Source organism: Rana temporaria, chromosome 6, assembly GCF_905171775.1.
Source record: "Rana temporaria chromosome 6, aRanTem1.1, whole genome shotgun sequence".
Taxonomy (NCBI): Eukaryota; Metazoa; Chordata; class Amphibia; order Anura; family Ranidae; genus Rana; species Rana temporaria.
In genome coordinates, this window is record NC_053494.1 from 143,567,034 (window position 1) to 143,593,544 (window position 26,511).

Sequence of the window (26,511 nt, forward strand, 5' to 3'; positions counted from 1 at the left end):
TGTAAACCCCAGTGCTGAGGGAGAGAGACAAAGAGAGCTTCATCCCCCTTCTGGCTTGTATACAACTTTTGATAATTTTTTAGCCATTTTGCCAAGGCATCCCTGAAGAAGCCTCAAGACACCCCAGGGTGGCTTAGCACTCTGGTTGAAAAAGGCTGTCTTAGCCCTTATTGTCAATCTCAACATACCCAGCTAGCAAGCAATAGTGCTGCAAGTTTGAAAATTAGTTGCTAAGCTATTGCTAGACTTACCAGGCTTCATAAGTTTGCTATACAACTGTAGCAAGTCCGCATTGCATGATTCCAGATCAAGTTTCTTTGCAAACATTCTGCAAGCATTTTCATGCTGTAGACTCACCACTGCAATGTTACTTTTGCTAGAGACTTGCCATGCACATTTTCTACATATTGGAAAAGTGTCAACTAAAACTTGTGCTTCAAGTCCTATGCAAGTGTACAATTTGTCAGTGAAAATGTGCAGCAAGTTAACAAGGCTTAGAATTCAACACTACTACAAATTTTGTGGCAAGTTATCCTTGCTATCTGGGTAGTTCCTGAAGACCAACTTCAACCTAATCCAAACGTTTAATCCCTAAGCATTACCATAAAACATTTATGTCCTAAACCTGATATTTCTTTTACACCAAATACACAAATAGCACAATATATCATTGCCAAAATGTTTGGTGCTGACATACAGTAGGCCAGGAAGTCAGCACCAAAAAACCCACACTCAACTTCTCTATGCCGATAGTAAACAGACATGATGAAGATGCATGTCTTTATAATGGGATTTAAATGTACAAGTCAACATTCTAATGCAAATTAATACAATATAAGATTTAGCAAGTTATCATCAGAAATTTTATTATTCAATTCAAATTTCTAAAACATAAATTCTGACTGGCTGCTTGGGTTTTACATTTTCTTGCTGACGTTAAATTTGACACTGTCTTTTTAAAAACCTTAGCAGAGTCACTTTAAAGTCTCATGACAATTCAGCCTTTTCCATCCTGCTGTGGCTTGACATTTTATATGTATGAAGATCTGAAATATCCTTTTCTTTCTCATTCATTGGGGGACACAGGATTTAGAGACAATTGGGTTATAATGCCACCTACAGGAAGATTTGGACACAGGCAAACAAAAAAACAGCAACCATTTTTGGTTGTTTTTTTTGCTAGTATCCTAGGATGATTGATGTATTTTCTCTAAAGAGGAAAGTTTAACCATTTTTTCTGGCCAAATTTTCCTTTTTCCAAGATAATTTTTTTAATCAATCAAGACATCTCTGCACAGTGCTTGAGCTCGTCTTTTTATGCAGTTATCTGAATATGTGTATCCTCTGTGATAGTTTTGGGGGCTGTAACTTGACCCCCTTGGACTGAAACATTTCAGGGCCTGCCTAGAATGTGACTTCTGGGCACAGGGCTACACATCAAGGCACTTTTCAATCTTTTGTATTAATTATCTCTAGAGCACCTTCTAGGTCTAGAACCATGGCAAAGTTTCTGGTGTAACCTTGAGTAGGTCATGTGGGCAGAGCACATTGAGCTACTTTGTTTATTGGGACAGTCAGATGCCATCATTGTCCCTATTTTCCTGTGGTTTGTTAAAGAAAGGTTTAAAATGCTAACAAACGTGGTCACTAGTTAAGTGTGGTACTAGCACACTCTGCACACCTGTTCACTAACATGCAACACATAGGGACCAGTCCCACTCTACCAGATCCATCCAGCTCATGGTCATCTACCAGTACTGAGGCAGCCTGCAGTATTCCTCCTGTGGCCTGAACTCAGGAGCCTGGAGAACCATCCCCTGCTTGCATCCCTACATTGCTGTAACACTCCACCTTTATTGATCCTTCATGTAAAAGACATCACACATTTCATTCTGTGACTAGTGCTTACTCATAATCTTTTGATTGTGTATCTACAGACAAGCTGCACTAGCACCTTCTCCTAAACCCTAGCTAGGCTGTGGATGGATGGCTTATGTGGGCACCCGGAGCGTCTTTCTCTTCAACCAAATTACAATTTTAATTGCTGACTGTGACCACAGAGGCCCTAAGCGTACCTCAACACCTTCCCATGCTGAATAAACCTTACCTGCCTACAGCCTTAGCAAACTCTGAACCCTTTGCTGCAGAGACTCTGATGAAGAGTCTCAAAATCCTTGCTGGTTAATATTGTTCTTTAGGATTTATAACTTCCAGGCTTAGAGTGACCATTTTCACTCTTATTAATGTGGTCCATACCAACCTAAAAATGGAAGGCCACCCTGTAGCTTCATATAGCTACCTGTCCAGGATTCCTTAGAGGTCCCAATACTACTAAAAAAAAAAAAAAAAAAAAAAAAAAAAAGTGTAATTACAGGTACACATTGCAGGAAATGAGAGATAGACAATATAACAAATCGAGCAATGTAGGGTATATAGGGCTTGGCAGTCAGAAATACAAAAGGGGCCAAGTGAAGCTAATGACATTACACTTATAATTTGCATTCAATTATACCCTGGGTGGATAGAATAACCACACTGAAATTAGGTGGTAACGCAGTTATCTGTATGAATTAGATCACAGAACTCTATAACCAAAGAAAAGAAAACATAGAAGAACATAAAATTAAAAACAAAGAGAACAATTGCCCTTGTTAGTCAGATAGCCTCAGGTAGTGGCTGGCTGAGTACCACTACTAACACTTTTTTGATGCACCCACTACTCCCAGACATCCTGGGCCTGATTCCCAAAAGAGATACACAGGCGGAACTGCTGTTCAGTCTGTGCCTAACTTTGGAAACGATCCTCAAAAGGCTTTTTCCAAAGTTAGGCAGAAAATCTGACATGTGTAAGACACTTACACGGTCAGATTTTAGGATGCAGTACCGCATCCGCCGCTGGGGGCATTTCTCATGGAAATGCAGCTTTGAGTATGCAAATGAGGACTTAAGCAGATCCACAACGCTTTTCATCAGCTTTTCAGCACTGTGATTTCTGCGTAAGTTCCCATTTGCTTGCGCAAAACTAGGGCTGGTTTTACAATGTGGAAAGTTAGTCACACCTTGTAAAGGCCCATTCAAGCGACGGCATTTGGTATGCATTCCTGAGGGAGAACTCCACGGCAATTTTTAAATTCAAAACCGGCATGGGTTCCCCCCCCAGGAGCATACCAGGCCCTTAGGTCTGGTATGGGTTGTAAGGAGACCCCCCCTACGCCGAAAAATCGACGTAGGGGGTCCCCCTACAATCCATACCAGACCCGTATCCAAAGCACGCTACCCGGCCGGTCAGGAATGGGAGTGGGGACGAGCGAGCGCTCCCCCCCCTCCTGAGCCGTGCCAGGCCGCATGCCCTCAACATGGGGGGGTTGGGTGCTCTGGGGCAGGGGGGGCGCACTGCGGGCCCCCCCACCCCAGAGCACCCTGTCCCCATGTTGATGAGGACAGGACCTCTTCACGACAACCCTTGCCGTTGGTTGTCGGGGTCTGCGGGCGGGGGCTTATCGGAATCTGGGAGTCCCCTCAAATAAGGGGCCCCCCAGATACTGGCCCCCCACCCTAAGTGAATGGATATGGGGTACATCGTACCCCTACCCATTCACCTGTAGGCAAAAAGTAAAAGTTATTAAACACACAACACAAGGGTTTTCAAAATAATTTATTAGTCTGCTCCGGAGGCCCCCCCCTGTCTTCTTTATTAGCTCTAATACCAGGGGGGGCTTCTTCTTCCACTCTCCGGGGGGGGTCTTCTTCCGCTCTCCGGGGGGGGTCTTCTTCCGCTCTCCAGGGGGGGGCTTCTCTGCTCTCCAGGGGTCTTCTTCTATCTTCGCCGCTCTCCGCTGTTGACTCGGCGAACCCCGGTTCTTCTGCAGCTGTCCGGTGCCTTCTTCTTCAGCGCTGGCTGCCTGCTATCTTCGTGTGTTAGCTCAATTACTAGCAGGCAGCCAGCGCGGTCTTCTGTGACGTCAGGTTCTTCTTCTCCCCTCTTCCGATGTTGACTCGTCGCCTCTTGACACTGCAATGATGGAAGTGCGCCTTGCATCCCATTTATATAGGCATCACCGTCCCATCATGCTCCGGCAGGTACCCACGTGGTGGGTGCACGTGGGTAGGCACCCACCACGTGGGTACCTACCGGAGCATGATGGGACGGTGATGCCTATATAAATGGGATGCAAGGCGCGCTTCCATCATTGCAGTGTCAAGAGGCGACGAGTCAACATCGGAAGAGGGGAGAAGAAGAACCTGACGTCACAGAAGACCGCACTGGCTGCCTGTTAGTAATTGAGCTAACACACAAAGATAGCAGGCAGCCAGCGCTGAAGAAGAAGGCACCGGACAGCTGCAGAAGAACCAGGGTTCGCCGAGTCAACAGCGGAGAGCGGCGAAGATAGAAGAAGACCCCCGGAGAGCGGAGAAGCCCCCCCCCGGAGAGCGAAGAAGAAACCCCCCCCGGAGAGCAGAGAAGACCCCCGGAGAGCGGAAGAAGAAGCCCCCCTGGTATTAGAGCTAAAGAAGACAGGGGGGGCCTCCGGAGCAGACTAATAAATTATTTTAAAAACCCTTGTGTTGTGTGTTTAATAACTTTTACTTTTTGCCTACAGGTGAATGGGTAGGGGTACGATGTACCCCATATCCATTCACTTAGGGTGGGGGGCCGGTATCTGGGGACCCCCTTATTTGAGGGGACTCCCAGATTCCGATAAGCCCCCGCCCGCAGACCCCGACAACCAACGGCAAGGGTTGTCGGGAAGAGGTCCTGTCCTCATCAACATGGGGACAGGGTGCTCTGGGGTGGGGGGGCCCGCAGTGTGCCCCCCCTGCCCCAGAGCACCCAACCCCCCCATGTTGAGGGCATGCGGCCTGGCACGGCTCAGGAGGGGGGGGGCGCTCGCTCGTCCCCACTCCCTTCCTGACCGGCCGGGTAGCGTGCTTTGGATACGGGTCTGGTATGGATTGTAGGGGGACCCCCTACGTCGATTTTTCAGCGTGGGGGGTCTCCTTACAACCCATACCAGACCTAAGGGCCTGGTATGCTCCTGGGGGGGGAACCCATGCCGGTTTTTTTCTTTGAAAATTGGCATGGAGTTCTCCCTCTCAGGAATGCATGCTGAGCGACGCTGTCATTTTTTTTTATAATTATTTGTTTTCCCGGCGCGTATATTTTTTTTCACCCGTCGCAACTTTAGTGTCCCGTCGCAATCCACAAAGCCCGGCGTCAATTACGTTCGCGCGCTGCACGTCGGGAAAATTATGTCACACGCATGCGCAGTACGGCCGGCGCGGGAGCGCGCCTCATTTAAATTTTAAACGCCCCCCGGAGAGGAGGACCGCCTTGCGACGGCGGCACTTAAGTTACACGGCCTGAAATTTCTAGGTAAGTGCTTTGTGGATCAGGCACTTAGGTAGAAATTTTAAGTCAGTGTAACTTAACTGCTGAAAGTTAAGTTAGGCAGCTTTTTTGGGAATCAGGCCCCCTATGCGTAGAGTTGAAAACTCCTTATTACTGTTCACACCTCCCAAACATTTCACAATCCAGTACCCATCAGAAGTATCCTTTATTGAGAAGTGGGCCATTCCCACTGTGGTTCCAGCAGTATTTGTCCATCAGTGTCTACAAACTGTAGTTTCACTCCCAGCCCCTAACTAGTTTTTGTCTTTCGACCTTTCTATGTCACTGTACAAATAAGTAGAGCTCCGTGCAGGTCTTTTGGTTCAAGTAAATTTTGTCCAGTTCCTGTGGCAGAAAGGCTTCAAAGACATTATTTCAACCTTTTCACAGTTTCAAAACCAAAAGGAGGAATCTGCCACATCTTGAAATTTAAGGCTACTAATATTAATTTTGACCCAAACATTCTACACGAAATACACCAGATCTGTCCTAGACATGCTGTTGGTGGAAGGGACTGGAGAAATACCATTTCCTTATTAACATTCTGGAGCTATGTGCAATTTGGTTGTCCTTACAATGCAGTGGAATATATCAACCATCAAGGAGGAACATGAATTTATGGCACAGTGAGGCAAGTACTACATGATCTATGCCTTTCCTTCCGTAAAGTATCTATCTTGTCTGTCCCACTGGATCAATATGATGTGCATTCTGGTTATACTCATAGCTATGGACTAGCCCAGTAGGATGTAGTATCATGAATTGTACAGACTCCTGGCAGATTCTCCATGGTCTCCTCCAGATCATCAAGAACTTCTGTCTTAAGGGCTGGTTTGACATCCTGCTTCATGGTCTCTGGCTTTAACAGCATGGCTGTTAAAAACTAGATCATGAAGGATGTATCTCTGAATCAACTATTCTTATTAAGTGAAAGAAAGAAAGTTTATTTTTTCGCAAGCTTTACCATTGTACATGAAAGTCATACTTCACGAGAAAATAATTGTTTATCACAGGCAATACTCAATGAGATTAATCCTTACCTTTTTTCAATCAGGCTTGGATTGGCAGCTGGCCCCGAGTACCATCAATGATCAAATTGTGGTTCTGGTGGTCTTTTTCTTTGATTAAGACCTTTGTCTTATGTCTCTCATGTGGTTCTGCCTTTACTCTGTGTGATTTTAACTATTTTTATTTTTTTTGGAACTCAAGAAACCACCCTTTGAACCTATTTAGAAAATTTCCCTTTCCACACTTACTCACAAAGTTGGTTCCCTTGTTGTCATTGCCTCTGCAAGGTGCATGTCTGAAATGGCAGCCTTGTCTTCTAAACATCCCTTTCTCATTTTACATAGAAACAAGGTCGTTTTGAGGCCTAGAGATTCTTTTTTTTTTCTGAGGTTGTTTCGGCATAGCATCTTAGCTAGACCTTATACTTATATCCCCCTGTTCAGCCCCAGTACATCCAAAAGAGATTTGCCTTCATTGTTTGGAAGTAGTTTGTGCTGCTTGTGTCTACCTTGCAGTCACTACTTACAGTAGAAAGACTGACTCTTTTATGTTGGATGGTAAAAGGGCACAGCTTCTTACTCCACCATTGCTTGGTGGCTCAGACAAATCATTGTTTAAGCCTGTATTCTTAACTATCAGGATCCACCTTTTCCTGTGAAAGCCCACTCTACTAGATCTGTGAATGCTTCTTTGACCTTTTGGCATCAGATCTTTCAGGCAGCTCTTTTTCTGTTGTTTATAGTGAGCCTATTATCATTTTGTTTGGTGTTTTGCCCAGCCCTCAGTTGGACTTACAGGACAGTAGATATAATTTGTAAAAAACAGAAAAAGAGTCTGTTGTGTGATGTCGGCAATATCCCTTCCCCAGCTAAAAGTCTATAGCTTCGTACACACGATCAGTCCATCCGATGAAAACGGTCTGAAGGACCGTTGTCATAGGTTAACCGATGAAGCCGACTGATGGTCCATCCCGCCTACACACCATCGGATAAAAAAATGATTGTGTCAGAACGCGGTGACGTAAAACACAACAACGTGCAAAAAAAAGAAGTTCAATGCTTCCAAGCATGCGTCGACTTGATTCTGAGCATGCGTGGATTTTTAACCAATGGTTGTGCCTACTAACGATTGGTTTTGACCTATCGGTTAGGAATCCATCGATTAAATTTAAAGCAAGTTGGCCTTTTTTTAACCTATGGATAAATAACCTATGGGGCCCACACATGATCGGTTTTGACCGATGAAAACGGTCCATCAGACCGTTGTGCTCTGGTTAACCTATCGTGTGTACGAGGCCTATACGTCTTAAAAAGCAGTGAGGAAAATATGAAATTAAGAAGCAGAGTTTCTTTTTGCATTGTAATATTTAAATATTGCAACTGCAAAATACAACAGGAAATTAAGACCTAGTAGTGCTGATAAGAAATTATATTAACCTGAAACACGTAGCCATAATATTTACGTTGGCATAAACATGTCAAAAGAGCAAAGGGACTAAACTATTAATGCGCAACAACATTTTTGTACCTGAAAACAATATTTCCAAGCCTTAGTCCTTTTTCTGCTCATAGGGAGCCACTGGATTAAAAGTACAATAACAAACAGAAAGGTATCACTATACAACATTAAAAAATATCTCATACATGCATGCATCCATTATTGTTGGGGGAAGCTATCTGTCATTGCTACAGTGTCCAGTATCAAATGCTCACCATCAAGTTTTCATCCATGCCTCAAGGACGTTTAAGTAACAAATAAACATAAGATATGACTCTGTATTTGTTAACAGCACCAATCCTTAATCAAAACTTAATAGAACTTTAAAGAAGTCCCATCTACTGCACAACTAACCGTGGTTGTGGGAGCCTCTAGTGTGCAGGAGGGGGAGACTGACCTTTTAGCAAGCATACTTGTAGACCACTTTGACGTTATTGTTACTTTGGTTCTCTGACAGATTCACTTTATTGTAAAATCTTCTGTAAAAGTGTATGAGAATACAAAATAAAAAAATGCAGTAAATGTCTGCAATGCATTTGCATTTATTAGTGGTTTGCCTCTTTAAAAATGCAGAAAGTATAAGTAGTAAACATTCTTCACTGGAAATATTATTTTCCACTTACAGTGTCCTCCTGGGATTCCTCCATCGACACTACTTTACAGATATACAGCTGTGTGAAAAATGTATTCACCTCCTTTCTGGTTTATACATTTTTTGCATATTTGTCACACTTAAATGACTCAGATCATCAAACACATTTTATTACTACACAAACATGTCCAAACCTGCCTGTCTTTGTGAACAAGTATTGTCCCCCTTAACCTAATAACTAGTTGTGCCACTCTTGAGGCAACAACTGCCAATCAAGCATTTGCGATGACTGGCAATGAGTCTTTCACATTAATGTGGAGCAATTTTGTCTCACTCTTCTTTGCGGAATTGTTCTAATTCAGCCACATTGGAGGGTTTTCCAGCATAAACGGCATGTGTAAGGTCATGATACAGCATCTCAATTGGATTTAAGTCTTTAGGCTTTGACTAGGCCACTTCAAAACCAAAGTTTTGCTTTTTTTGAACCAATTGGAGGTGGACTTGCTGTTGTGTTTTTGATCATGGTCCTGCTGCATAACCGAGGTGCACTTGAGCTTGAGGTCACAAACTGATGGTCGGATATTCTCCTTTAGGATTTTCTGGTAGAGCTCAGAATTCATGGTTCCATCAATTATGGTAAGTCATCCAGGTCCTGAAGCTGCAAAGCAGCCCCAGACCATCACGCCACCACCACCATGTCTGACTGTTGGTATGATGTTCTTGTTAATAAATGCTGTATTCGTTTTATGCCAGATGTAATGAGATGTACACCTTGCAAAAAGTATTTTTTTTGTCACATCAGTCCACAGAATATTTGTCTAAAAGTTTTGGGGATAATCAAGATGTTTTTTGATAAATCTGAGATGAGCCTTTGTCTTATTTTCGTCAGCAGTGGCTTTGGCGTTGGAACTCTCCCATGGATGCCATTTTTGCCCAGTCTCTTTCTTATTGATAAATCATGAACACTGATCGTACCTGAGGGAAGTAAGGCCTGCAGTTCTTTAAATGTTGTTCTGGGTTATTTTTTTGACCTCCTGGATGAGGAGTCGTCATGCTCTTGGAGAAATTTTTGTAGGCCGACCACTCCTGGGAAGGTTCACCACTGATCCAAGTTATCTCCATTTGTGGATAATGGCTATCCCCATTGTTCACTGGTGTTACCAAGTCTTAGAAATGGCTTTGAAACCCTTCCTAGACCGATACATGTATATTACTTTGTTTCTAATCTGTTCTTGAATTTTTTTAGATTGTGGCATGATGTGGCTTTTTGTGATCTGTTGGCGTGCTTCACTTTGTCAGACATCTTCTATTTATGTGATTTCTTGATTCAACAGGTCTGGCAGTAATCAGGTCTGGGTGTGACAAGTGAAATTTAACTCGGCTTTCCTAAAAATTTTGGTTAATCACAGTTCATTCATGATTGAGCATGGGAGGGGATAAATACGTTTTCACATAGGGCCAGGCCTGTTTGACCAGCTTTTTACCCTTAAAAATGAAATAATTTAAAAACTGTATCTTGGATTTACTCGGGTTATCTTTGTGTAATATTAAAATTAGTTTGATGATCTGAAACATTTGAGTGCCATAAATATGTAAAAATAAAATAAATCAGGAAGGGGGGGCAAATACTTTTTCACACAACTGTATAAACTGATTTTTATTATTAGAAATTGTCCAAATAAATTTGATAGAGTTTGATTGCCATGAACGAGACAGTAGAACCCAATATTTTATCATCTTTTATGTTCTTTACCCTTTCCCAACCTTTTCATAGTCTCACCTCATCTCCTTCTCCCCTTACTGTTTATCATTCCTGACCATCTATTATGCTCAAACATACTATTTCATGTTTTTAACTATGACTTTTGAAAACCTAGGGGCAGATCCACGTACTCGGCGCTTCACTCCGCGGGCGCAGCGTATCTAAGATACACTACGCCGCCGTAACTTTATTTTTTTTTTCAAATCCACAAAGAATTTGCACCGTAAGTTACCCGGCGTAAACAACGTTTTTTTAACTGCGCATGCGCCGTCCGTGGGGTATCCCAGTGCGCATGCTTGAAATGAAGCCGGAACAAGCCAATGTTTAAGACAGTGACGTCAATCTACGCAAATCACTATTCGCAAACGACTTACGCAAACGACGTAAAAAATTCAAAATGCGAGGCGGGAACGACGGCCATACTTACATTGCGTACGTTCGTGATCGCCGTAACTAGCTAATTTGCATACTGGACGCGGAATTCGACGGAAACGCCACCTAGCGGCCGCCGAAAAATTGCATCTTAGATCCGACGGCATACTAAGATGTACGCCTGTCGGATCGATCCGAGATGCCGCCGTATCTTGTTTTGTAGATACAAAAACAAAGATACGACGCGCAAAATTTGAAATTAACCAACAGATACGCCGGTGTAATTCTTTTGTGGATCTGCCCCCTAGTCTTTCTGACGTTTCAAACCTGTACTTGTCAATATGTTGTTCATCTGTACAACACTTTAGATTCAATATCTCACTTTGTTGAGTTTTGTGATTGTTTTAAAGCAAATACACATGCAGCTATCATATTAGCACACCTTCTCTTATGGTCATGAATGACATTGTGTTATGTTGGCAGATGTCAGTTACTAATGCTTCTTCTACAGAGAACATGTAACATATCTCAAAAATTATATTGTGACTATGCCTTAGAACCTGGAAAACACTCCTCTTATACAATAGCATTTTATAAAATGATCAGATGTTACAATAAAAATCTGACCTCAACTATCTAGACATTAGTTACAGCCATCAGGAAAACATTGAACTGAAGACTATTAAAAAATAAAAAAAATATAAGATTATCCTACAATTTATGGGCATTTATATGTACATCAGACATGTCCTTGAGAAAATGGTCTCTGAGTTGAAATATTCAAACAAAAACATTATCCTCTCCTAAATGATAAGTCCTGAGCACCTTTTGTTGGCCCACAGTACTCTATAACAACAAAGCTCAAATGAATCAATGATGACCTGACAAACATAGATTTATACTCAAACAAAAAAAAGTTAGAAAAAAATATATATATAATATAAAAAAAACGTGCCAGACACACTTGGTATTTTTTCTGCCATCACTGTTCCTATGGTGTAATGCATTAGTACCTATCATTTCATGCAGCTGTTCTTTTACCAGATAAGCTGTGAAAATTTCTGAAAGATGCCATTGGCTGGTGATACCACCCAATCCTGAGTCCCCTGTGCCTGCCTTCAATGTTACTTCCACAAACTGCTACCTGCCAAATTGGGGGATTCCTACAGAGCCAAGCATGAGTTAGGCAGGCCATACATGGTCGAATTTCGAACAAATTTTCTTTTTAAAATCAGAAAGTTCGTTTTTTTGTGATCCAATGGTGCCACCATTGATTTCGGCCGACCAAGCCTTCATGTTGCTACAGAAAATAATTTTCGTGGCCGGGATATTTATTTATCTCCGGGAATTTTCTTTTCTTGCATTTTCTTTCTCGCATTTTTTTTTTCTATTACATTTCACACACGATTCTCCATCATTGATTAGAAAATCATTAGTTTTTCAAAAAATTTCCAACATGTCCCGATTCCTGAAATTTGATTGCGGCACGAAAATCGGCCGTTGCTGTAGCCCACTAACGGTCGGAAATTCGTACAAAAATTCTTTGATACGATTTTCAAAAGAAAATTCTTTCGAAATTCAAACTGTGTATGGCCGGCTTTAGCTTGTCAATAACGACAGCAATTTGTAAGTGAAAATAGAGCCTGCCAATTCCCCTAGGAACATATCGAAACAATGAGACATGAGAGGCAAATTGAATAAATGACATGGTGAATTATAAACTTTGGTGTATTTGTGGTTTAGCCAAGGGCCATACTTGATAACTTCTATATCTAGCAAGTTGACCACCACTGGTACAGTATTTGGGAACATATTTATAATTTTACCTTTGAATGAGGACCTTCTTCAGATGTAGGAGTTTTGAAGAGAATTGATTCCTTGCGACTGCACAGAACAACATCTTTACACTGAGGACCTGTCACATGAATGGTTTTAATTATCCCTGTGTTAACTCTTTCACTCTTTCCTTCAGTGTGTCTTTCAGGAGGACTTTAATCAAGGGAGTTTATAAGAAAGTCAATACTTCAAGCTTTCCAAGTGTCAGGGTGACCGGTATTAGTGTAAATGGCTTGTCTTCGACTTACAATAAAAACCCCACATTTATTTAAATGTCTTCACAAGCTGAATGAATCTGTATAGATCGCCCTCCTATTCTCTGTAGTCATTGAAGAGGACTTACAATTTATTCAATAATTCATCATATTCATAATTAATAAGGGGTGATTAAATGAGTTAGCCATGTATAACTGCAGTGAATTTAATGTGTTGAATAATATGCACATGCTTCAGTGTTCAGTAAAGGGATGGAGGTTAAAACTGACAAAGAGATACATTTACTGATGAAGTACAATAGGACAATGTCACTGCAAGGTTTATGGACAAATAAAAGCTACAGAGTAATAAACTTTGTATAGGTTTAGGGTATTTTTTATCATTATTGTTTAGCGGGTTTGACAAATTCTGTCCTGTATGATTTATACATTGGCACACAATGAAATGCCACATGTTCATTATAGAGATGAGCCCAATAAAACGCTTCTGTAGCAGCTCCTGGGAATTACACCTGTCAATCTTCCATTTTACAACGAGACCTAGAATGGAACAACAAAATGGAATAATCTCTCTCCCTTGCTTTTTAATGTTTGCAATATTTTATCTGTGGTTACCAACAAAAGACAAGTTTTATACTCTCAGTCATTCAGTTGAACATGTAATGCATATTAAAGGTGAGCCCTATTCAGGATAGAATTGCCAGTAAATTTGCATAGCATCAGATTATATGCATTTTTTTTTTTTAAGCTGTGCCAGTACCTGAGCTGAAGGATCCAAGGTAGTTGTAAATCGCACAGTAACTGCATGTCTCACCTTTCTACATGTTACTGTTGTATAGCAGTCTGTGAGATCACATGGAGCATGAGAGGGTTAAAAAAAACCCGATATACAATATTTGGTAAGAACAAGTTCTTAATTATGCACTAAACATTCTCCATGTGGCTTAAGGCCCAGTTCACACCATAGAAACGCAGTCCGGATGCGTTCCAGATGCTTTTCAGCATACACAGTTTTTATTCCCTTTTGGTGCGTTTTTGATGCAGTCCAGGGCTTTTTTTTTTCATTCTCTTTCTTCTTAACGTTAAGGGCCAGTTCACACCACAAGCAGGCCAGTGCGTTTTTTTTTCTTCCATCAAAAACACATGGAAAGTAAGTTATATGATTTCCAATAGTGCTTGCAGTCCGTTCCAGTTCCACAAAAAAAGTAGAACATGCTGCCTTTTTCCTGCTATGGAGCGCTGTAAAAAGCATCAAAAATGCACTGGAATGCACCTAAATGCACCAAAAAACGCACTGGAACACCCATGTCTTTATTTAATGATAAGAAAAAAGAGGGAGGAAAATGCATCAAAAATGCACCAAAAACACACTGGAATGCATCAAAAACACGCATGCATGCAGAAAAGCATCTGGAAAGCATCCGGGCTGCGTTTCTATGGTGTGAACAGTCCCTAAATAAGGACATGTGCATGCCAGTGTGTTTTTGATGCATTTTAAAATGTTCCAGTACAGTCCAGTGCAGGAAGAATGCAGCATGTTCTACTTGTTTTTCTGGAACTGCAAGCATGGTGTGAACTATGCCTTTGAAAACCATATAACCTATTTTCCATATTTCCTACTTTCCATGCGTTTTTGATGCTGAAAAAAACACACAGGACTGCATGTGGTGTAAATCTTTCTCCAGCTCTTTTTATCCCATAAACTTCATCACGCCCTTCTTTGTAATCATTAGAAGTATATGATGTCATTATAGTACAATTTCTGTAGTCATTTCCAAGTAGTTATAGACATATTAGTCGAACTACATAAAAATAGAAGAATAAATATACTTTGAATAAAGTTGGTGCCAACTACTTCCCCTTCCCCTCCCATCCCATAACCGTCCCCATACCATATATAAAACCTATCACTGATCTCAGCTCAGCCAGTGATCTCGTTCACTAACCATGATGCCAGTTCAGAGGGCTCTTCAGTCACCTTCACCAAACTAGTGAGCTACAGCGTAATGCCTATATCATTTCTCTATAGACATTAACAAAGAAGTAAGCTAGTTGCAGGCTTGTAAATATGCCGCTTCCTCCTTTAGGCTGCAGGGAGAAAAAGATGCAGCCCATGTGAGAAGGACAAAAGTGCCATCTAAGCTAGTGTAAGCCACAGCAAATGGAGGATGACCCAGATGATTTATGGAGAACATAAACTGGGAGAGGACAGCGAAGAAAGACATTGGGCTCCAACTTTATTTAAAGCAAACATGTGCTTTTTACTTACAGGGAAAAGCATCAGGTTTGCATCATGCCGCGTACACACGATCATTTTTCAGCATGTCCATAAAACAACGTTTTCCCAATTTCATCATTAAAACGACGTTGCCCACACACCATCATTTTTTAAAAATGATCTAGCAAAGCGTGGTGACATACAACACGTACGACGCCACTATAAAGGGGAAGTTCCATTCGCCTTTGGAAATGCTTTAGCCGATTCCGTGTTAGTAAAAGACGATTCGCGCTTTTCTGTCTGTTACAGCGTGATGAATGTGCTTACTCCATTATGAACGGTAGTTTTACCAGAACGAGCGCTCCCATCTCATAACTTCTGAGCATGCGCGGGTTTTTAGCCCACACGCGATCATTTTTTACAACCCGAAAAACGACATTGTTTAAAACTACGTTAAAAAATGCAGCATGTTCAAAAAAAATTTTGTTGTTTTTCAGAACCTGAAAAATGATGTGTAGCCCACACGATCGTTTTAAATGACGTTTTTGAAAAACAACGTTTTTTTCATGCCCAAAAATGATCGTGCGTACGCGGCATCAGTCTTTTTACCCCTACGGCATATAATCACCTTTCTTGTGTTCAGTGCCAGGAGCTGAAGAAAATACCCGAATAATGACGATCATTTTTCTTCATGAGACAACACTGGGAGTGAGTGGTGGGGGAGCAAAAGGAAGCTAAATATATGTGACAGTAGATGTCTGTGTTAAAAAGAACCTGCATGGGCAAAGCACAAAGACAATTTAAAGACCGTTAGATAGCAATAACACTACTTCATTTGGTGGTGATTGCCTGTATAGTTATATAGTAATAGTATTACTTACTTCATTTGGTGGTGATTTAGATTACCTGTATATTTTCCAGGACAAACATCTGGGCACTTTTGCTGCTTTACCTGGAGAAGAAGGTATATGTCTTAAAATGTTACCTTAAGAGAGAAAAAAGGATAAATATAATTGAAAGCTATGGTTTTATGCTCTATTTTACCATAAGTAATGTCTTTCTGAAGTTTAAAGATGTCCATAAGTGTTACAATCTATGTTATTACGGGTTTGTAATTAAGCCACTTACAGTCTTGGGAGCCAGTGTGATTCCTGTTCTTTAACCACTTACGGACCACCCGCCGTCGTTATACGTCGCTAATTTGAAGAGGAATACCGTTGTTATGGTAGCAGCTAGCTACGATAGGTCGCAACTTTGAAGCGTGACACGTTGGGTATCAATTTACTCTGCATAACATTATCTTTCACAATGTAAAAAAATATTGGGCTAACTTTACTGTTGTCTTATTTAAAAAAAAATAAAAAAATAAAGTGTGATTGTAAGACCGCTGCGCAAACACGGTGTGACAAAAAGTATTGCAATGACCACCATTTTATTCTATAGGGTGTTAGAAAATATATTATATTATATATATATATATATATATATATATATATATATATATATATATATATATGAAATGTTTGGGGGTACCAAGTAATTTTAAGTTTTAACCATCTCCCGCCCGGTCAATAGCAAATTGATGTCCGAGAAGTGCTTGCGTTATCCTGACTGGACGTCATATAATGTCCAGCAGGATAGTAGTCGCCGCGCGCCCGTGGAGCGGTGTGTGTCAGTCTCACACACCGTTACACTGGTCTCGGTAAAGAGCCTCCGGCGGATACTCTTTACTATGTGATCAGCCGTCCAATCACGGCTGATCACAATGTAAACAGGAAGAGCCGCTGAACGGCTTTTCCTCACTCACGTCTGACAGGCGCAAGTAGAGGAGAGCCGATCGGCTGCTCTCCTGACAGGGGGGGTCTGTCCCTCCCAGGACCACCAGTATGCCACCCATGACCACCAGGGATGGGCATCCACACTTTAACATGAGGTATGCCCCCTAGACCACCAGGGAAATGCAAATATGTGCCAAGGCAGCTGCCAATCAATGCCCAGGCAGCTGCCAACCAGTACCCACCCAAAATCCCTGCCAGTGTCAGTGCCACCGGGGATAAGCATCAGTGCCACATATCCGTGGTACATGTCAGTGCCCATCAGTGCCATGTATCAATGCCCATCAGTACCTAGCAGTGCTGCCTATCAGTGGCCAGTGCCCAGCAGTGCCACCCATAAGTACCCATCATTGCAGCCTTTCAGTGCCAATCAGTTCCACCCATGAGTACCCATCAGTTCCACCAGTTAACAATTCTGTTTGGGTACAGTGTAGCATGACCACTCAATTGTCATTTAAGCAGCGAAAGCGCAGAAAGTTGAAAATTGGCTTGGGCAGGAAGAGGATACAAGTGCATGGTATTGAAGTTGTTAAACTTGTAAACACCAAATCTCAGAAAAAGGCTTGGTCCTTAAGTGGTTAAAGCAGAGATAAGCATTTGAATGACTTTATGCTGTATTTAGTTGTCATGTCTCTTTTCTTTCAGCCCACATGGCAGCAGCTGGATCCAGTTCCTAGTGGAGTGGCACACACGAAGCCTGACATTGGGGGATGGCTCTTCATATTTCTGCAGTCTCCATGATTCTCTTGGCAATCATGGCTTCAGCATCACCTGCTTCAATCAACCAGGAGGATTATCCTGCCGATGAAGGAGAACAGGCGTCTAGCAATGACAACTTAATATTTGATGACTACAGGGGCAAAGGCTGTGTGGACGACAGCGGATTTGTCTATAAACTAGGGGAGAGATTTTTCCCAGGTCACTCTAACTGTCCTTGCGTTTGTACAGAGGATGGACCCGTTTGTGATCAGCCAGAGTGTCCCAAAATTCACCCCAAATGCACTAAAGTGGAACACAATGGATGTTGTCCGGAGTGTAAGGAAGTGAAAAACTTTTGTGAATATCATGGGAAGACTTATAAAATCCTGGAGGAATTTAAGGTATGAATATAATATATTGCCTCTAAAAAGTAAAATGGACCTATGCTTACTGTTCCCTCCTTTGCGCTAAGGGTGGCTTCTGGAATAAGGCTGAAACGTAGCTTTGAGTAAAAAAATGTATTATGTAATATCCAACCAAAAGCTCTCATTGAACATTTGCTGTCGGAAATTCCGATCCTGTGTACGCGGCCTAAGGGATCTATGTATACAAAGTTTGCTGAACAAATGTGCCAAACATCTTCACAACTCCAACAAAACTTGCCATATTCTGCGTAATATAATTATATCCTATGATTGTAGGCACCATCTAGTGGTCATAATGCAGTTTTTTTTTTTTTTTAAATGCCTTAAAGGGTCACTAAAGGAAAAAAAAAATGTTTTGCTGAAATGACTGTTTACAGGGTATAGAAACATAAAAGTTAACTGATTCATTTTAAAAATTATTAAAAATAGAAAAAATCAATCATATAATGTGCCTCTAGTTTCACTTTCTTTTTTAAACTGGTTTCATGTTTCTGTGAAGTAGAGAGAGACACAGAACAAAAACAAACAAATCCAGGGCAGTGTTTTGTTTTTTAAATTAATCTGATTGGTTCTGAGGAGTTTTAGACACACAGCTTGGACCACAGTGAAAAGCTGCCATGAGATTTTTCATAAGGAGCCAGACAAGCAGGAAGTGTGGAGATCAGAGCAGAATTACAGCTACTCCAAAGCAAAAACGAACAATAAGGACATGAAACCAGGACTGCAGTAAGATAAAGGAAGCTATTTAGCTAAAAAAATATTTTCCTTTAGTGATCCTTTAATTAGGAAAGAAAATGCATTATGCCTACTAGATGGTCCTAGGAGATAAATATGTTGCACAGAATATGGAATGTTTAATTGAAGTTCTGAGAATATTTATTATATTTGTTCAGTGAACCTTTTATATATAGACCGCTAGCTGTTATTGGTAGGCCTTCAAAAATGCATATAATGCAACCTTTCTGTTTTCAGCACAGTGATATCTTAATATAATACAATGCCTCCCTTTAAAATAAATAAAAAGAACAGCCCGCCACTTTGCTGAGCTGCTTCCTTGGCTCATCAATGAATGAATGGGAGGCTGAATGGGGGTGGGAAGCCTGTCAAGAAATTATCTGAGCTTTTCCTTTTCCTGCATAGATAGGGTAATGAAAACTGCTACAGGTAAGTGCACCTCTATAGTTGAGAGCATGTATAACAGATTGTAAACCTCTGAAATATGTGTCATTTTTGTTTGTTGCTTTGTTACTCTGCCATCTGCATGAGTCACATCTGACACGTTTTCCTGAGACAAGGAGAAAAAAAAAAGTGACAGGCAGGGGAGCTCCAGCACACACACTGTGTTTGACAGCCTCAGCTCTGCTTCTGCATGCTTTGTAAAGGAGGTTATGTCCCCTCCCTCCAATGAGATCTAACTGAGTTCTGCAGAGTGTAATTTTGGCTCCCTGCCTCCTGCTTTATGAAAACTCAGACAAGCTGAATAAATACTGCACTTTGAATGGCTGTAAATATAAGATGGCTGCAGATAAACATGTATCACTTATGTAAGGGGATTTGTTTATTCTTCTTCTGCTTCACTGGGTATTGTGGCCGGGTGGGCCCATGTCACTGTTTAATATTTCTGTCTGGGCCTGGTTTTCCAGGAAGCAATCACACTGATGGCGCAGGTGTGTGCTGGGGGTATGTTAGAGACAGAGTTAGAGGTCAGGGCCAGGGCCCCACCCTCCCAAGGGGGTCAGTGTGTGAAGGGATCAGTGAGAGCTGCACATCTGCACCATACTGTCCAGGCCAGGACAGACAGAGGCATGAACCTGTGAGAGATGTAGCAGCTGGCAGCTGCAGGAGAAGAAGCCAAGCTGACAAAGGTACAACATTTTTTCACAAATACTGGGATTGCGTGTTTGACAGTCAGGATAAATGAGGCCTGAGCCACAGGGCTGATAAAGAGCCGGGAGGCTAAATCCTATGTTTTGCTTGTATTGATGGTGAGAACCCCCTGCAATGGGAAGATTTTCATGTGTGAACTTTGGTTTAAATAAAAGTGGTCAGAAAAAGCCCTAAAACATACTTCTGGCATGGAGCTATACTCACTGTTTTGCACTTTCAATGAGCTAAACAACCCCCAACTTGTCACAGTATAGGTAAGGCTTCCAACTACTTAAACCACTTAAACCACTTGCCGACCACTTCACGTAGGAGTACAGCAGTAGAGTGGGTTTCCTGTGCTGGATCACGTACCTAAGACGCGGTCCGGCACTTTTAGGTAGGGGGCATGTGCGTGCGCCGCCAGTGCTGTGCCTGTTCTGTCATTAGACACAGCACAAGCTGATCAGCGGGTGCAGGCAAATTGATATCTGCCGGTACCTGCTGATCAGTGAGGCATACATCTACAGTACATCTGGAGCTTGATATAGGTTATATTATATACCAGTAAATCCTCTACATCAGTCCTTGCTTTTATTCTAATGATGCTGACACGAGCCATGCACACTCTTTGAAGGTATGATATACTGTGTATATTGTCTGTTCGGAGATGACTGTATGGCTAGTTTCTGCGCCATGAGAACAACCCCATTTGTTTTCTCTTTACCTTTGTTCCCTTCCCTCTTTTCTACTCCCCCCCTTTCTCCCCTTTCTTTCTTTGTTCCCCCCTTCTGTTGAATCCCAGCATATTATAGTATATAACAGTAGGTACCAATCATCCTTTTGTTTGAACAAGTATACATATCTTTACATAGATAATTGGTATATTTTTTAATATGTTTGTTCATGAATGTTAAAATCTATTCTCCTAGTCATACACTGTACATGCTTGTATGGTCCTGAAGAAGCAAAAGTCCCACGAAACGTGTCGACCAGACCAAGCCTATCTAGAATATATATAACTATGTGACCTCATAGTTTGTACTTTATATGGTTATATTGCAAGTTGTGAGCTTTCATGTAGGCATCTTTTTATCACTGTATAAAGTCTAATAAATATATTTTATATATCTATAATTTTGGTGTAATATGTTCCCAGAGGCATATATAAAGTCCAGTTTTGCTGTCTATTCCCTTTAAATTTGGGGATTATGCCAATGAGAACAACATTTGTTACAATGGTTTCATTCTCAGCCCACACCTTTCATTTATCTTGATGGACACAGAACAGCGCTCTGCCTATGTAAACAAGACAGAGCTCTGTTTTTCGTCAGCAGTGTTGTGATGGATTTTGTTTCCCTGCAAAGTAGGGGAAAAAAACACCACATCCCTTAGTAAAAACAGCACATAGCAAATACAAAAACACTGGTTAGGCACACATTTAACCCTTTGATTGCTCTAGATCTTTAACCCCTTCCCAGCCTGTGTTATTAGTACAGTGACAATGCATATTTTTTTGCACTGATTAGTATATTAGAGTCACTGGGTCCCACAAAGTGTCAAAAGTGTCCGTGTCAGATTGTCTGGCACAATATTACTGTCCTGCTATAAGTTGCTGATTGCTGCCATTACTAGTATAAAAAGAAAAATGAATAAAAATTCTTGTATATATACCATAGTTTGTAGACGCAATAACTTTAGCTCAAACCAATCAATGTTGGGATTTTTTATTTACCAAAAACATGGCCTAAATTTATGAAGATATTTTTTATTTATTTTCTGATGGATATGTTTTATAGCATAAAGTAAAACATATATACTGTATATACTCGAGTACAGGCCGAGTTTTTCAGCCCTTTTTTTAGGGCTGAAAATAGCCCCCTCGGCTTATACTCGAGTCAGTGTACCTGTTGGGTCGCGGGGCGCCATTTTTCAAAGTTGCGGCTTCCTCCTGGTCCGTGATAGGCGTTTGACACTGTGTTCCGCTACACAGTGTCAAACGTCTATCACGGACCAGGAGGAAGCCGCAACTTTTGAAAAATGGACGCCCGCGACCCAACAGGTACACTTACTATCACGGAACGGGACCAGGCGGAAGCTGCGTCTTTTTAAAAATGGATGCCCGCAGCCTGTGAAGAATACAAGTACACCGAGGCTGCAATGGGCACAGTGAGAATGGGCACAGTAAGGCTACAATGGGCACAGTGGGAATGGGCACCGTAAGGCTACAATGGGCACAGTCAGAATGGGCACAGTATGGCTGCAATGGGCACAGTAAGGTTGCAAATGGGCGCAGTGAGGCATGCAAATGGGCACAGTGAGAATGGGCACAGTAAGGCTACAGGGGGCACAGTGGGTTGCAAAGTAAGTTTGCAAATGGGCACAGTAAGGTTGCAAATGGGCACAGTGAAGCTGCAAATGGGCATTGTTGACCCTCTTTACCACTTACAGTAGCTGCTGCATTCTCATCCTAGGCTTAAACTCGAGTCAATACGTGTTCCCATTTTTTGTGGGTAAAATTAGGGCCTCGGCTTATACTCGGTATAATACGGTATATTATTTTTAAATTGTCAGTCTTTTTTTTGTTTATAGCGCAAAAGATAAACAAAAACCCCAGAGGCGATCAAATACTACCAAAAGAAAACTCTATTTGTGGGGAAAAAAAGAATATACATTTCATTGATGTACAGCATTGCATGACCGTGCAATTGTCAGTTAAAGTAACGCTGTGCCAAAAAGCAAATAATAATATTGCAAGCGGTTAATGCACTATTCAACAAATGAGTAAAAGAAACATCCAACATGCTATTGCTACCAATCAGTGATCACTTGTGTCCCAACTTCCAAATTTTGCAATTTGTGTTGTTGACCTCCTGAAAATATGTAATCGATGTGCATTTAAATGATCTGTGTTTGGCAGGCCTTAAACAAGCAGCTTTCTAATCAAGGATGATGACTGGGGAGATATATGCTCACCTTCATATGTCTCCAGCAAATACTGGGATTCACTGTGATACTTACTGGATGTTGCCAATAGTACACATAATATACTGTATATTTGGCCATTTTTCCCTCTCCTTAGAACACTGGATGAACCGGAGCTGCCACCGAAGAAATTTTTCAACAGATTGAAAAATCTTCTTCTGCAATACTGCTCAAAAAGGCTCATTATCACCTTCTAGCACAGCAAAAACGTAATAATCATAAGTTGAAGTGAAATCTGCAACATGGATAGCAATTTACAGCTGAGGGGGTTCCAACCTTTTCTTTGTGCCTGTTGTGTCCCTCTGTTTGAGAGTCTTCCTCCTTGCTTTCAGCCACTTAAAATACTTAAATGGTTGTATTGCTTGAGCTTACTTGTTTATGTGCTCTGCAGACATCTCTGATGATTTTCTTACTTTAGAGGAATAATAATGTTCTGCCAAGAAATGCAAGATGTATCTGATAGGATGTTTTCTGAGGACAAAAAAAAGTCCATAGATATAAAGATCACAACTTGAACCACAGATGATGATATCAGTACCTTTAAAATCTCATTGGAATCAAGTTAGCTGTGTATCATCAAGCATTGCATAGCAGACTAAATAAAAAGACTTGCATTATACAGCTGAACAGGATACAAAGCAATAACTTAAAGGAGATGTCCATCCTGAGCTTTTTAGGCTGGGCTTTTCCTCAGGGTCCCTGCAGAATATGAAAATTACAAAGTGGGGTGGGACTTTAAATGTGGGTAGGGTTTAGAAAAAAGTAAATAAGTTCTATCACAATTTTATAACAACATAGAAAAGATTTCATTTACCATCCTTGGATGGGATTCTTTAAAACAATATGTCACACTTTGATACAAAATACAGGTTTACTGTTACTTTGGTCCAGGGTGTGTAGATCCTAGTCAGATGTATCATAAGTATGACATACGCGTTTCGTGGGTAGTCTCTAGTGCGGGTAGGTACTGTGGGCACCAATGGCACTGTGGGCACTCTGACACCAATGGGCAATGTGACACTAGCTATGAAGAAGCACTAAGGCATAGTGCGAAACGTCAGCTTTTCTTTTGTTGTGCTGTTTTTTGCTGTGGCATGTATTTTGTGATTTTTAATTTAAGGAGGAGTTTTTTTGGAGTGCGGCTGTCCCAAGCTTTTTTCCTTCATCCTAACGGGCAATGTGACACTGATGGCACTGTAAGCAATCTGACACTGATGGGCACTGAGGCACTGTTTTGGCACTGTAACAGGTTGTACAATACTCACTGTGATCAACCACACTCACAGATCACTGTCCCTCCTCACATGCTGTCTCTGTGTGAGGAGGGCGAGCCATCAATTTGACATGTTTAAATTTGAGATCATCTCATTGGACACACCAATCACGTGGTAAATGGCCACTGTGATTGTCCAAGGGACACAGCCATCACAGATTTGCCCTAAAGCTATGAGCTGATTGGTTGCTATGCACAGCTACTTCAGATTTTGGCTGCCCCAGTTTTGATAAATTTCCCTATAGGGTAATTTAGATGAGTGCTAAAACATGTCCTTCTTTTTGCTGTGTCTGTATCCACCTCAGGGCTGCACAATAGCAGCCCATAGAAGTGGGTGTACTTATTTTAATGCAGAGCTGAAGAATTTTGACATTCGACTATGTCCGTGCAGCTGTTGTATCACAATTGACTTTAATGGGACAGGGATACACTGAATACCTGTTACCTAACACCATTATGTGCAACAATTGATAAATGTCCCCATGTATGCTGTGAACTCAGTGACTTCATACTAACCCTCCAGGGCCCCAGCTGGGTTCCCTCAGTCCAAGCTTTAGCCTCCTTCTCCCTGATCTGGCAGATCAGATCCTTCAGGCACCCTCTTTCCTAGTCCTCAGACACTTGCTGCCCCTTGTCCAGGGTTTATGGACACCCGCTGTCCTAATCCAGGGCTTCCAGGTACCCCCCCCTCTTAACCTTGGACCTTCAAACCTCCCCTCTCCTAGTCTGGGGCCTACAAGCACCCCCTCTCTTAGTCCGGGGCTTCTAAGTATCCCATCTACTAGCCCGGGGGCCTCTAGGCACTCCCTCACCTAGCCCACCTGGCCTCCTGCACTCACACTCTTCTCTAAGTTTAGGGCCTCCTCTGCACACCCCCCTGGTATGTTATGAAGTCACTCCCCTTCTATTTGTTTCTCTAGTATCTGCTGGACTTTGCAGTCCGTGCAGCTGCAGCATTAGAATTCAGCATTAGAATAGAGTTGCGGTACCCATGGGAGCCGAACCCCCCCCCCCCCCCCAAAGGTAAACCACTGGCCCTAGCAAAAACAGGATGATGATCCCAAGCCTGCAGTGCAAAATGGTTTGTGCTGTTGCTATGTTGTGCAGTGAACAACCGCAAATATATATATATATCTATATATATATATATATATATATATATATATATATATATATATATATATATATATATATATATATATATATATATATATATATATATATGAGAGATATAAAGATATAGATTTAAACTGTAAACCTCATATGCACACTGATCAGCCATAATTTTATGAAAACTATCAGGTTAAGTAAATAACATTGATTATCTCATTACAGTGGCATCTAAAAGTTATTGGGTTATATAAGTCAAGAAATAAACATGTTGCCTCTGAAGTCAATATGTTAAAAAGCAGAAAAAATGTGCATTGCAGTTTCTTGTGTATGGGGCTGCATAAACACAGACAGGTCAGGGTGCCCAGGCTGACCAGTGTCCACAGCCAAAAGTGCCTACAATGGCATATAAGCAATGGAAGAAGGTGGCCTGTTCTAATGAATCACATTTCATTTTATATTATGTGTATGACCAGTGCATGTGCATTCTTGCCTGGGAAAGAGATGTCACCAGAATGCAGTGTAATGCTTTGGGCAATGTTCTGCTGGTTCTGCCACTCACGTGGATATTACTTGAAATGAGCCACTTGTTGTTGGTTACAAGTACACCCCTTCATGGGAATGGTATTTCCAAGGGGCAGTGTTTTCTTTCAGTTGGATAATGCACCTTACAATGCTATAAAAATGGGTCAAGAATGGCTCCTTTATGCACCTCTTTTGAAGATGTCTAGTTATTCCGGTACTGGCAGGAAATGCTGGATTTCCTGAACTCTGTATATGATACAAGGCTGACTTCAGACCTTGTTCTGTGTCTCTTGAGTTATGTAAGTTCTAGTAGTATGAATCATGATCACACAGTGGCTATTATGAGATCTCACCCATCCCCCCTATCGGTGGGACTGGATTCAGGAAATGGATAAATCCGTAATGTTAGAAAAACATACCTGTGTCCAACATAACATCTTTTGGAAGTTTGAAAGGATCTAGAGAAAATAGATTGTTGCTTCCCATCAGTAGTGGCTGGTGTTTCCCATCAGTGGCAAACCACTGGGAACACCATCCAGCCCCTCCCCCCCCCCCACGGGAGACGAACACTGGGAACACCATACACAAAACCCCTCTGGCTCTAATCAAATGCTTAGAAAAAAAGCACACACCGCCCCCCCCCCCATTAGAATCCATAGTGTGGCGTCCTGTATGTAGATCAGGGGGCTGGACGTATGGATGAGGGGGTGGCACCCGTGCACCCCTAATGGAAGGGCCGCCACTGCTGCCCATTCTAACTTTAATTTGAGTCCTTGATAAATACTGTATGTGCTTTTAGTGGGTGGGTCCTGTCAAAAGTTATACATTGTATACTATCTGCTCTGAAAATTTCTGAATATTTTTGAATATCTTTTTGAGTATTTTTGAATGTATTGGGAAAATTAGA

The 26,511-nt window shown here is 41.6% G+C and overlaps 1 protein-coding gene across 3 annotated transcripts in view; it reads left to right on the top strand.

The window, feature by feature from the left end:
• The window catches only part of VWC2L (von Willebrand factor C domain containing 2 like), a 317,351-nt gene that overhangs the window by 4,838 nt on the left and 286,002 nt on the right, over positions 1-26,511 (top strand). For all 3 annotated transcript variants that reach the window (XM_040357480.1, XM_040357479.1, XM_040357477.1), the window contains exon 2: positions 17,370-17,824. In XM_040357480.1, coding sequence (XP_040213414.1) covers positions 17,435-17,824 — 390 coding nt within the window. In that variant the 5' untranslated portion in view covers positions 17,370-17,434. The remainder of the gene's footprint in view (positions 1-17,369; positions 17,825-26,511) is intronic.